At 35.7% G+C, this 12,734-nt stretch overlaps 1 protein-coding gene across 1 annotated transcript in view; it reads right to left on the reverse strand.

Annotated features, from left to right (window-relative positions):
* Positions 1–12,734, reverse strand: part of RUNDC3B (RUN domain containing 3B) — a 54,567-nt gene that overhangs the window by 9,171 nt on the left and 32,662 nt on the right. The window contains exon 8 of the mRNA XM_069775692.1: positions 11,213–11,370. Within this exon, the coding sequence (XP_069631793.1) occupies positions 11,213–11,370 (158 nt within the window). The remainder of the gene's footprint in view (positions 1–11,212; positions 11,371–12,734) is intronic.

Genomic DNA, 12,734 nt, shown 5'->3' on the forward strand with positions numbered 1-12,734 from the left:
AGCTGTTAACTCCCTTTCTTCAGACTGGAAATAGAAAACTTGAAAGCCAAAAAGAAGATAAAAACAATGGCTTCTAAATGTAATAATCTCAGGAAGGTAGTTGGTACATGGAGAATACAGTGGATATTAATAAGAGATTGTATGATTATTTTCTGAATGAAAGGCAGGCAGCATGTGAGTTATGGCTTAATAGGGTATCCTGGACTAACACAGTGAAACTGCAGAGTGCAGAAAGTTTTGTGTAGAGTATGGAGAATATTTAAGAATTTATTATGAGAGCAAGGGGGGTTAAACTAATTTATGGTACATCACCTAATCTAGGCATGAAAAAAATTCTTGGTTGTCTGAAAGCCTGTGAACTTTTCCCCCCCATCCACTAACTGGTATCTTCTCTACCTACAATCATTTCCATCTCTTTATAATCACATTGGCAAAAAGTAGCAGAAGCTCTCTTTTGTAATATGCAGAAAGAAAACAATTATTTTTCGTGCTCTGAGCAGTCCTCACCCCAACAAGTATTTTTATAAGATACATTCATACCATGTTTAAAGTTCTTAAAAACATTACAAAAAAATCAAGAAATAGCGAAGAGATGGCAGGCAGAGAGAGAATATTTCTAATTCCTTTGGAAGTAATTGCTGAATTGCTATTTTCATACTGAAAAGTGGTAAAGCAAACCCTGCAAAATGCTTGTTGGGATTTATTACATGAGAGAGGCATTGGTGACAGTGGGGACAGAACGTATTTTCAAAAAAATAGCTTTTAAAATGTCAAATACCCTTTGTATTACTTCATGACATAGATTTTTCCATAACACATGTATATAAGAGAAATATAATATACACAGTCTCACCATGTAAGCCCAGGATACCCTGTTTAAGTTATGAGATTTAAATTGTGGTGGTTTTTTTTTCTTTTTTTAATGGCTACAAAAAAAAAAGAAAAACTCCATACAAATTCAAAATACTACTGCAACTAATAATTTATTAGGAAAAACAAGCAGCAGAATAGAGGAGAACATCATCTTAATGCTAGAATACATCATTAAAAACTAACAAATATTTGGCTTACTTTTATATTTTTTGTTCTCTACATCAGGAACCGCTGTTTAAATTAAGCTCCCTTAGAAAACAAACAAAAGTATTCAGTAAAAACATCCTGCTAATAAATTCCTGCCTATTACAAAAGAATACTGATGATTCATTAACTAATCAACACTAACATACTCCCAAGTTAGAAATAAGTGTCTGCTTGAAGTGCACATACATATGCTCCCTCCAGGCCTGTAAATTTACTTACTTTTATTCAAGAATAACAACAACAGCCAGAGTATTAACATCAGGTTTATACAGCTATTCACAGAAACGTCTCTGCGTGCGTTTGACTTTCAGTCCTTTAATTGTGTATTTAAGAAGTAGGGAAAACTGAGATTAGTGAAGTCTTCTAATAAACATCATACTCCACTAGTATTCACTGGCCCTGTCTTTGTCAGGCACTCTTCAGAATATTTACTTGCTGATTTCCTCAACTTTTATTATTTTGAGATGTTTATTTCATGATTTATTATTTTGAGATTATTTATTAAACACAAGCAGAATATCATTTTGTATGGTACACATTTAATAATAAAATGCAATTGACAAATTACTGCTCATTTCCATCGCTGCTCCACAGTATGCTGCCCTTTCAGTTGTTCTGGTACAATCACATACGAGCCACTCTGAAAATTGATCATCCAAATGGTCAATTTTTTAATTTTTAATTTTTTTTGAAGCAGCTTTTTTTTTTAAAAAATTAATGCATAAGGTAACTTCACAAACAGTTCTGTTTGCACTACCATCACTTTTGGCAGCTCAGCTACCTCTCAAAAGGATAAGAAATTACTCCTTTGAATTAACACATCTAAGACTTCTGCATCTTGAAAGTGTGACCTGACTTGATTCACCCATTCATAGTGGAGGATGGGGACAAAAGACGACATGTACGTGGGGTTCCTCCATGCAAAACACAAATGATATAAAAAGGTGATTATCTTTGGTCACTTACTATACTGTACTATATTACCTCTGGGAATTTAAAAATAAATAATAAAAATTAATCTCAAGTTTAGCCCAAGCTAATACAGAAAACCCTTATCTTGGTAACCACATAAAATTTCTGGTCTTATTTCAGCTAGACTGGATTTCCAATTTCCCTGAGATCAAATCCAGATTCATGCCATTGGAAGCCTATTCTGAAAGACCCATTTACACAGATTTTTTTGTTTAATAAACAAAAAGTCAGTTCTGTTTCCAATTATACCTATGAAAAACCAGTAATTTCTTACCTGCAAGTTTAATTTCTCCAAATCCAGAAAATGCCAGTCCAGTTGGCAATTTGCCCTCCTACCAGCAGATGAAGACAGGAAATAAACCAAACAGACTAATTCCCTAAGAAAGGGAATTATATCAGATGAGTGCTCCAGTTCAAGAACTACCTGAGTAGTGAAAAGTAAAAGTGAAAATAAAAGCTTAAAAAAATAAAAACATTTGAATAAGAAAGAACAAGCTTTAAAAACCTTTATTTAGGACAGGAAATATGGAATGCAAACTCAAATTAATAGCATACATGAATATAACTAAAATCTGTAAGAGCAACTCTAAAATAAAAGGGAACTCTCAGATTGTCAGTACTGTAGCAAGACAGTGAGCTGTCTGGACTGGTATGTCATTGGACTTTGAGAAATTAGATCAGCAGGTATGAAAATGAGTTACTTACCAGTAGATTTTGATGCTGCAATATATCACCTCTCTCAGACTTGTGCCCTGTGCACAGATACAGTATTCCCCAAATTAGATGCCAGAGCAGTTAGATCCCAGCAGACTTTCTAATTGCAGCCGCTGTAGTGAAAAAAAGCAGGCATGTCCTACTGCACCACATTTTCTTACTCTTTCTGAGTGGCCAACAGATCTTTGTGTGTCACAGCAACGGTACTAGTTGTGCCACAGAACAGATACCCTTGAAGCTTCTTCAGCAATCCTTTTAGTCCTCCTTAATTACCTCCTAGAAATTTTGAAATATATCCTCCAGTAGTAAAATTACTGTGATCAATTTTATACAGCCTTTGATTTCCTTGATCTTTGGAGTAACTTTGATAAGCTTATATTGGCAGAAGTACCAGCAGCTTGACTCTTGAGTTCTAGTCTAATTACGGTGGAGATTTTATTTCAGAATACCGACATCCAGAATGGATCAAACCACACTATAGTATGTTAACTTTGCGTGTACTCATTAAAATACTACTGCAGTGCACAACTGACACTCTTCATGTCCTTGGACAAATAACCAGGCCTGATTCCTTTGGAGGAAGATAGCAGGCACAATGAAGCCAGTTTCCCCAGAGAGTGGGTCTTGACTGAAAACAAGAAAAATACTGAACTTTGCTAGCAACCAAACTATTAAGAAGTAAAGAGCAGCTTTTAATTCAATTCTTCAACTATCAGGTCCTTTCTGCTGGAAAATGGAGGACTCTTAGCAAACAGCTTTTTTTGACAGATTATCAAATTTGCCATTAGTAAACATCCTCTCAAACTGAGCTTGTCATTCAAGGATATTTTTTTTTCCATGTCAGTCTGTAAATACAAATTATCTGTGTATAGCTGAACTTTTAAAAGAACATTTTTATGGGGGTGGGGGGAGAAAATCAAGATCTTCCTTCAGAATGGATCAGGAAAACTTCACCAGAAACAGTGGTCTTCTCAGTAATTTTTTGCCATTTTAACATGCTTCTTCCCTTGGGTTCAGTAAAAAGAGCAGTATCAACCACAAACTGGTTGGGTAAACTTTGGGTTGACAGAACAACCACTCTTTTAAACTTCCACTCACATATTAAGCCAGCAAGAGTTTCAGCAGAGATATCCAACATTATAACTGTAAGACGGAGCTTTTGCATAGAAAAGTATTTGCCAAAACCAGCATAAGCTCCTTCAGAATGCCATTCTTCTAATTACAAAAGAGCAAATATGGCAATGTTGACTTACTTGGAAAGCTAGAAGACCATATTGGTTTAAAAAAAAAAAAAAAAAAAAGGGGGGGGGTGGCAAAAGGAAAAAAAAAAAAAGCGGCAGCAAGATGTGAGTCATGTAAGTTCTTCCTGGTAGCTGAATGCAAATTAATACAACTACCAAACTATCCAAACAGTAAGATTGAGCTTCAAAGTCTAAGACAATTGCAGAATGAAAAAAATGCAGGACAAAAATCTGATCTGAGGCGGGGGGGGGAACAAACAAAAAACCACACACACAGGGAAAAGAACAGCAGAAATGGAAAAACAGGAAGGGAAAACAGGTGGCAAATAAAAAATTTTGCCAAATCTAATTTGAGTTATAATTTGGGTAACAAAATACTGTAAATTTTATTATGTTGAGTGGTTGCATAAGAATATCTCAATGACAAACAGAAAAATCACCAATCTAAATCTCAACCACTTGCTATCCAAACAGAAAGGCAGCTAATAAAAGCTTATTGCTCAAGAAATCAGCTGCTCCTTACAAAAATGAGTATTTTTCACTCTGGAGTCAGCCAGCATTTTGCTGTACATATACCAACACATCTTGTCCTTGAAGACACCAATAACTTTAAGAGCTTTTAACTTTTTTAAAATTTCAGGTTTATTTTAATATAAACCTTTTAAACCACCTTTTAAAAAAGTTCAGAATGAGATACTAAAATAATGAGGGTTTATAAATAAATCCCTCCCTACCTACTGCATCTTGCAGAGTAAATCCTTTCCTTCAGACTGCTATCAATCCAGAAACTTTTGGCTTCCCGCTGCTGTCTATCCACTCCTTTGTATAACGTAAGTATCATATTGCAGCAAACTTCAAAAGAATTCCACAAAACCAAAATCCAAATCACTGCCTAAACAAAACAGTTTTAACATCTGCCAAAATAGGCAATATTTTTTCTACACCATTTAAAAAAAAAAGTACAGACAAGTTGAGAAAAGGAGCTGAAAACAGACCAGATTGGAATTCTAAGGATTTAAAACTGCTGCTGCAAACTTGAGGGAGACAGAGGACATACAGGAAGCATTACAAATAAAAGTGTGGCTAATGTGAATTATGGTTTGATAGCAAGGATCCATGAAAGCTTTAAAAGGAAAGAAGGATTAGCATTCTCAGTTTTGACATTCTAGGAAAGAAATTCGCCAAGAAGATCAAAGATTAAATTTTAATCTCCCACTTCCTTTCAGTGAGAAAATAAAGCAGCTACAACAAATTGGATTTACTGTACTTACACAGCTGAGGAATTCTGTTTCTTTAAAAAAAAAAAAAAAAAAAAGTCTTACAAGAGGACTATCTGAAGATGAAGGTAAGAGTGCTAAAAAATTGATCCAGCTTTCCTTTTTCTCCAGATGATTTAGTTTTTGAGCAAGGATTTCAAAGCCAGGCAACCCACATTTAAAGTTTTACTCACAAGGAGACACAAAACACAGGCTAAATTTCAAAATTTCAAAGCCTTTGCTCAGACCCTTCTGCTTATGTTTCCTTGGACAAGCTTTTCTCTGCTTTGTCCCTGACAGCACAGTTATAACCTACATCCTCTACAGCTTTGTGACTTCACCTGTGACCCTCCCTTGCCTGCTCTTGGACGAAGTATTTGTGGCAGTGCTCTGAAGGCTCTAGAGCATTTACAAACAGAATCTTGACAAAGCAAGGAAAAGCACAGATACTATTTTCCTAAGGAAGTTTTTTCAATCAAAGGGGCATCATCAATCTTTGGAAAGGAATCATCTTTGCTATAAAGAATACAGTAAAGCTTCCTTTAAATACTCCATAATAGATCTGACAGGACATGGTGTATTTGAAACAGAGAAGCTTATTTTGCCTGAACTTAAACATGTATGAATTTACTCTGGCATGCTGCTCTCACAGAACTATTGTGGCTATGTTCAGGTGCTGCCAAGAATGAGCTGATGGACTTCTCTGAAAGGCAGGATGCATTAGCCTGAGCTCAGTGCCATGATAACACAGGGAAAAATAGGTATGTGGACAGAGTACTCCAACAGTCAGTGCCTAGAAAAGAGTGAAGCACAAGTTACAGGCTATGTACAACTCAGGAGTGGAAACATACACAGAACATTTACGGTAATTAAAGAGCATCACTGAAACAAACAGGTCTCTGAGGGTTGCAACTAAACTGTCATCTCTTGTCTTTAAAAAAACATTTGTATTATCCAGATAGGAACTGCAGTATTCCTGGATCTATCAGACAACTATATTAAAATATTAAGAATAGAGTACAAGCACTGTTTGGGCCTTGAAAAGACTGACCAATTCTGAAGTAACAGCCAGACAAATTAAACAAATCTAGCTTTAACACTTGCTAAAATATACAAAATATTCTTAATTATACAGACAAGCTTAATACAATGTAAGATGTGAGTGTCCCTACAATTTAACTTGAGTCTTATCTGTGCCATAACCAAAGACAGAATTCCAAACACTGAAGAGTTTTCTTGACTTTCCTTCCCTCCACATGGCCCTCCACAAAACGTCAGAACAAGACAGGGATATAGGAAGTAACAGCAGAGGGAGATAAAAACCAGAGCAGTATAAAATATAGCATAGCCACTGAATCCAAGAAATACATTTTCAATACATGTGATAAATTAAAAAAAAAAAAATTTAAAATATTGCACCAGTTGAGACAAAGGGGCTGTATCATCTTACACAAGGCACACCAGCCTGAAAACCTGAAAAATACCTTAGGAGGAAACCCATGTGGGGAAACATTATGCAAATCAGTATTGTCATTTCAACAAAAATCACAGCAGAAGAAAAAAAATTTAAAGCATTTTAAGTTGAGGGTTTTTTTGCCTTTGTATACAATGCTTTCCTTATTCCTTATCACTTTACTTAAAAATATTTTTTTGTTAAAGTGATTAGCTTTTATAACATCAGTGAGTCACTATGCAGGAGATGAGCCACTATTCAGGAAATTGATGGAATCTCTCTTGTAATCATACATCAATATTTAACATATATAAATATCAATTTCAGATGCAGAATCTGAACTTCAAAGATCAGCAGAGTTTGCCTTAGACACACACAGTGTGTAAGCCAAAAGAAAGACTAAGAATCACCCTAAGAGGGAAAAAATTGTGTTTAAGCCGAGATAAAGAGTTTTAATGCAATGATGTTGTGGGCAAAAAGTTCCAATTTTGCCCAGTCACTTCTTTGACTGGGTAACTAGTCCTTCAAGGCAGTGGTCTCCAAAGTGTGGTGTGCAAGACAAACTTTGGGGTACAGGAAGAAAATACTTTTTGTACTGTTAATAAATGAAAAAAAAAAAAGTGTTTATTTCATCTTTATCTCATCCTTTTTCATTTCTATTTTGTGTATGTTTTATAATGTACATCATATATTAGTACAGTAGTACATGTATATAATTTATAAATAAATAAATATACCTATCTTAGAGGGGTGTGCTCAGAATTTTTGTACTGATGGGGTACACAATCAAATGTCTCTCTGCTCCAAGAGACATTCAACACTTCTTTGCAGGATCTTAGAGGAGGAAGAAATAGCTGCCTCTGTGAATTCTGAATACTCCAGGATACAGTTCCTTGATGATCTGGGATCCCTCTCCCATCACATTTTGAATGTTACGGAATTCAAACTGTTTTCTTCAGTTATACATGCCATGGATCACAGGCTTCTCTTGGCTGTCCTCCTGTGAGCTGTTATTTTTAAGCACTTTAAGGCCTTAAGAACTGCTCCACCCTCACTATAAAAATACACTATTTCTATAGAAGAGTGGAGCCAAAAGTACTGTTCTCTAGTGTTCAACCACAACAAGTCCCAGGCAAAAACATGTCCCAGTGATGGCAAACACTTCTGAAGAACGCAAATGAAAGTCAGAATACGCCTCATCATTATTACAATTGACACATATCACTAGGCAATCACTTCATCTGGAGATGCTAAAAGGGTGGTAGAAGAGCAAGCTGTTCTTAGAATAGAACAGAATAGTTCCAGTTGGAAGAGACTTAAAACGATGATCTAGTCCAACTGCCTGATCACTTCAGGGCTGATCAAAAGTTATAGCGTATTATTAAGGGCATTGTCCAAATGCCTCTTAAACACTGACAGGTATGGGGCATTGATCACCTCTCTAGAAAGCCTGTTCAAGTGTTTGACCACCCTCTTGGTACAGAAATGTTTCCTAATATCTAGTCTGATCCTTCTTCTTGATCAGCTGTGCATTAGTTTAAATGTGTCTGACTGATGATCAGGTGGTCTACTGCAGTTTCACTTAACTTGATTTGCCATCAGATACCTGCCAACAACATGAGACATCCAGTCCCCAGATGGATAAGCATATTACGAAGAAATCCAATTAAGTTGAGAGACACAAAAAAAATGTTATTCCTTTGTGAAGAACTAATTTGATACATTTTCAGCTTCACTATTTTCCAGATATTGGATTCATGAGATCCATGAAATGGCTTTTAACTAAATTGAAAACTGTGTCGTTCATTGCAGTTTGGATACTCAAGTGTGTGAGACAAAGTTAAGAAAACTGAAAATTGTAGAACATTGTTTTGCATAGCAGCTGTAAAATAAAAATTACTTCCAGGTTTCTCCAATCTCCTATCTCCATATTTATTTCATGCTTTACAGCAAACTGCCTTATTAAGTGTGAACATGGAAAAGTTTATCTGTAGGTAAACTAATTTATAACCTGAAGGCCTTGTTGATCACTAGTGTTACCTGGTTTCGAAGTCAGCAACAATAACAATGTATACTGTCATGAAAGTCAGATCTCTATTCCCCATGCCCCTCCTTTTTTGGGGGGGGGGGAGGGGGAGAGGGGGGGCGAGTAGGGAAGGCAGACCAGACATAAACTTGGATTCTGCCCAGATCCATTGAGAATATATGTAAAACATTTTGACTTGCATGCCTGTGAAATACCATTTTGGAAACATCAACAAATACCCAACTGAAATATGCAGTGGTAGAACTTGCTACCTTAACAACAACAGCCAGTGGAATAGAAAAGCATCATTAAAAAGAAAATATAGAATGTTTATTTATAATAGTTTCCATTACACAGCAAATGATCCTAAATCGGATCTCAAAGTGTTTTACAAACAGTAATATAGTATGTCTCAGGCAGAATTACAATCCCAAACTTGCTCTTACCTGCTGATAAAGAATTCAAAAAGATTATAGCGTACATTCACTACTTCAAAATGCTACAAATGGTAGGGGAGCAAAACACTAAGATTTGGGATTACGTGAACACCATTCTAAAACAGCTGGACCATAAAAAGCAATTGGCCAAAACTCATGCCTCATTGCAGACACATTAATGATACAGCATATTCTGCTGCCAGGTTAGAATAAAAAACATAAGAATGGGAAAAAAAAGAAAAGAGAAAAAGGAGAGAGGAGGGGAGGAGAGAGGAGGGAGAATGATTACAAGATGTTAATTATGACTGGCGTTGACCACCAGAAACCTGCTAAGAATAGTTCTTCCCTTCCTTCACCCCCATAAGGAACTATGAGTTCCTAACACACTTTAAGAAGAGTTCATCTGACAGTCATGCTAAACTCACAGAAATAACAATGCAAAATTATACCTCTCTCTCTCCAAATATCTAGTGTAGTCCAGGTTCCTGACTGCAGTGTCTCACAAACAGCTATACAAGAACACACTGTCAAGATACAACAGAAACTGCTCCACAATTTGAGCCTTTACGTAAGAAAGCCAGCAAACAAAAATCAAATGCCAAAGACTGAGATCTTTAGACTAGTTTGACTGCATATAGCTCAGCTAAAAATTAACAGCAGGTCTGAACATTCAAAATTTCCAAGTATCAGAGTGGGTTTAAATGAGCTTACACCTTCCCCGCACCTCCCCCAAATAATCAGGGAGGCCAAAGAATTATAACATGAATCATTAGCTATATCAGCAAGTTCAGAAAAAGAACTCAAGAACAGGTATCTCAAAAGCTGACAGGCAATCAGAAAAAGAAAAAAAAGAAAAGACTCAGAAAAACATCTTTTTTTTCCCCTCAACTCTGAAATTGGCATAAATAAAACGCAAATGCTGTATTCCTGAGGATTTTCATAAAATCCATTTCAAGCACTGGCAATAAAATTACCTACCACAAGACAGTGAGAGAGGAAAGGAAAAAAAAAAAAAAGACAATACAAACCAAAATGACTTTGTTTACAAGCTAGAAGTACTTTTTACTGCATAGAAAAGACCCTTCTGGGTGGTGACTCTGTCAGACATTAGGCAGAGGGAACCAAAGTACCCCAAAGCCATCTTTATATTCTCTTCATCCTGTATTGTTTCAAAGGCCACAGATTACTTCCACTTTACTTCAGGGCTCAGACACAAACAAATTACTCCAGATATAAGGTAAAATAATTTATCTTGTATCTGTTATGAACAGATCAGAACATACAATTACCGCAGATGCATACTATAGCAGTCTTGTGGCAATTTATCACCACACAGAGAGTCTTCCATCTATCTGGGTCTTTAAACATTACCAGGGAGTGTCTCTGCAAAAGGACAGTACCTCCCTACTCAACAGACAGGGCTGGGTAGATAAACTATATTTACCACATTAGGAGTCATACATGCTGTTAAAAAATTAAGCCTTCTCCTGTTGTTTTAGCATTTTACCTTGCATTGGAGAAAAGGTGAGTAGCAAACTGTTTCATCAGTTTGAAGATTTTTAGGACTACCAGATGAAATTCTACTGTGTCTGAGCCACAAGCAAATAAAATGGAATCTATACAAAGAAAATAAATATTTCTTTATCCTTTCCTGCCTAACATTTTAAAAACAGTATTCAAAAGGAAGCTGCTTCCAATATTTTTTTAAAGGGTAGCCTTAAAGCTGGAAGTAATAAAATATAAAGAACATTTTATAAAAATTTGTTAAAAATTTAAGCAATTTAAGTTTACTGTAAGCTATTTCAGGTTAAAAAAAATTAATCTCAGAATTATTCTGTCTTACACTACTGCAGTTTTAAGGGGAGACATTTCTGAATATAAGACATGTCAAAAGAAGCAGCTAAAATACATCAATTTCTTTAAGAAGTTTGACTCACTTCCACATGACCAGAAGTTCTTCATATTATACTTAAATACGTTAAATAATTTAAGTAATACTGCTCTAACAACGTTTCTCCATTATACTAACTTACAACTGGTCTTGCAGTTCCACAATGATATATTCCAGCTGTTCCTTCTCCATTTTATGGGCTAGATCCATATCTTCAATTCTTTGTAACAGCAGTTTATTCTGCGAGACAGATTCAGATAGCTGGTTTTCTCTGAGTCGTACCAATTCTTCAAGGTAACCCTGGAAATATAAGTGTTAGAAAGCTTTAAAGAACACACTATCAAAAAAACTTTTCATTATGCATGTTCACATTTTTCTGGTTTAAGATGTACACAGTTCTACTTTGGTTTTGTTGTAGGGTTTTTTATTTATTTATTTTTTAACAGACTAGTAAATTGACTGAAGATTAGTATGATGTTTCTTAGTAGTATCAAGAAAATCATGCACTTATTTATATTCCTGCAGAGGAATAGAATAAAGGATAAAACAATGAGACAGGAATGCCACCAGCATGAAACACTAATTCATTTTTCGAAAACAACATAGAACAGTCACTAGTACAAGAAAAAGATCAGAACTCTGTAACTTAACAGATGCAGGATGCTAGATATTGTGTAAGAAGGACAAGAGTAGAATGCATCTATATGGAACTGTATAGTTAGTGAAAGGGAGCCAGAATTATTTAAAAAAAATTCCCAAAATACCACATCACACATTAAAATGACAAAGAAGAATGTTATTGAAATAAATATTCACCTACATTAAAGCATAAGGTAGGACAACTGGTGAAGGTCACTTCTTTTAGTAACATTGAACATGTACAGCTGGAATGTGCATGTGCATTTATGTCATAGTTTTTCCATACTATAAAAGATATGGGGCAGTACTAATCACACTCCAACTACTTAGTAATTTACAAAAATCCACAATGTAAGTATTTAACAGCAGCTGTGATGGCACATTGGTCAGAAAGTATGTTCACAAATTACACATTTGGTTACAATACTAAGCAGCTATTTCTTTTTCTTCTTCAAGCAGAGTCCCAGCATGTCCAATGCTAGTAGTAACTTCTTATCAATTCTTAGCTAAAGATGGGTATAGTAAGTCTGTACTGTGTAAAATCTTGCACATTCCTTGAAGCCTGTGGAAAAATGTGTAATGCTTTCATAGGTGCCCAAATTAAAAAAAAGGTAGCTTTCATAGACACAGAACAGGTGTAGTCCTGTTGAGTAAGAAAACAGGTTTCACGTTATCTGGTAGTAAAATGCTACTAATACAATTCATTATCACAAAGACTATTAAGGGTTTGGAGCATCTCTCATATGAGACGAGGCAGAAAGAGCTGGGATTGCTCAGTCCAGGGCTGGGGAGGAGGGAAGAGGGGGAGGAAGAGAATCATATCAATGTTCATCAATATTTAATGGCAGGGTGCAAAAAGGTTGGAGCCAGACTCTTCCCTGTAGTATCCAGTGAAAAGAGGCAACAGGCAGAAATTGAAATACAGGAAACTATTTAAATGTGTGTTTGTCTTCTTAATTTTTTTTTTTTTAAATTTTTAAATGAACATTGGAATGGGTTGTCCAGGCAGGCTGGGGAAGTCTGCA

This window comes from Haliaeetus albicilla, chromosome 2 (genome assembly GCF_947461875.1).
Source record: "Haliaeetus albicilla chromosome 2, bHalAlb1.1, whole genome shotgun sequence".
NCBI lineage: Eukaryota > Metazoa > Chordata > Aves > Accipitriformes > Accipitridae > Haliaeetus > Haliaeetus albicilla.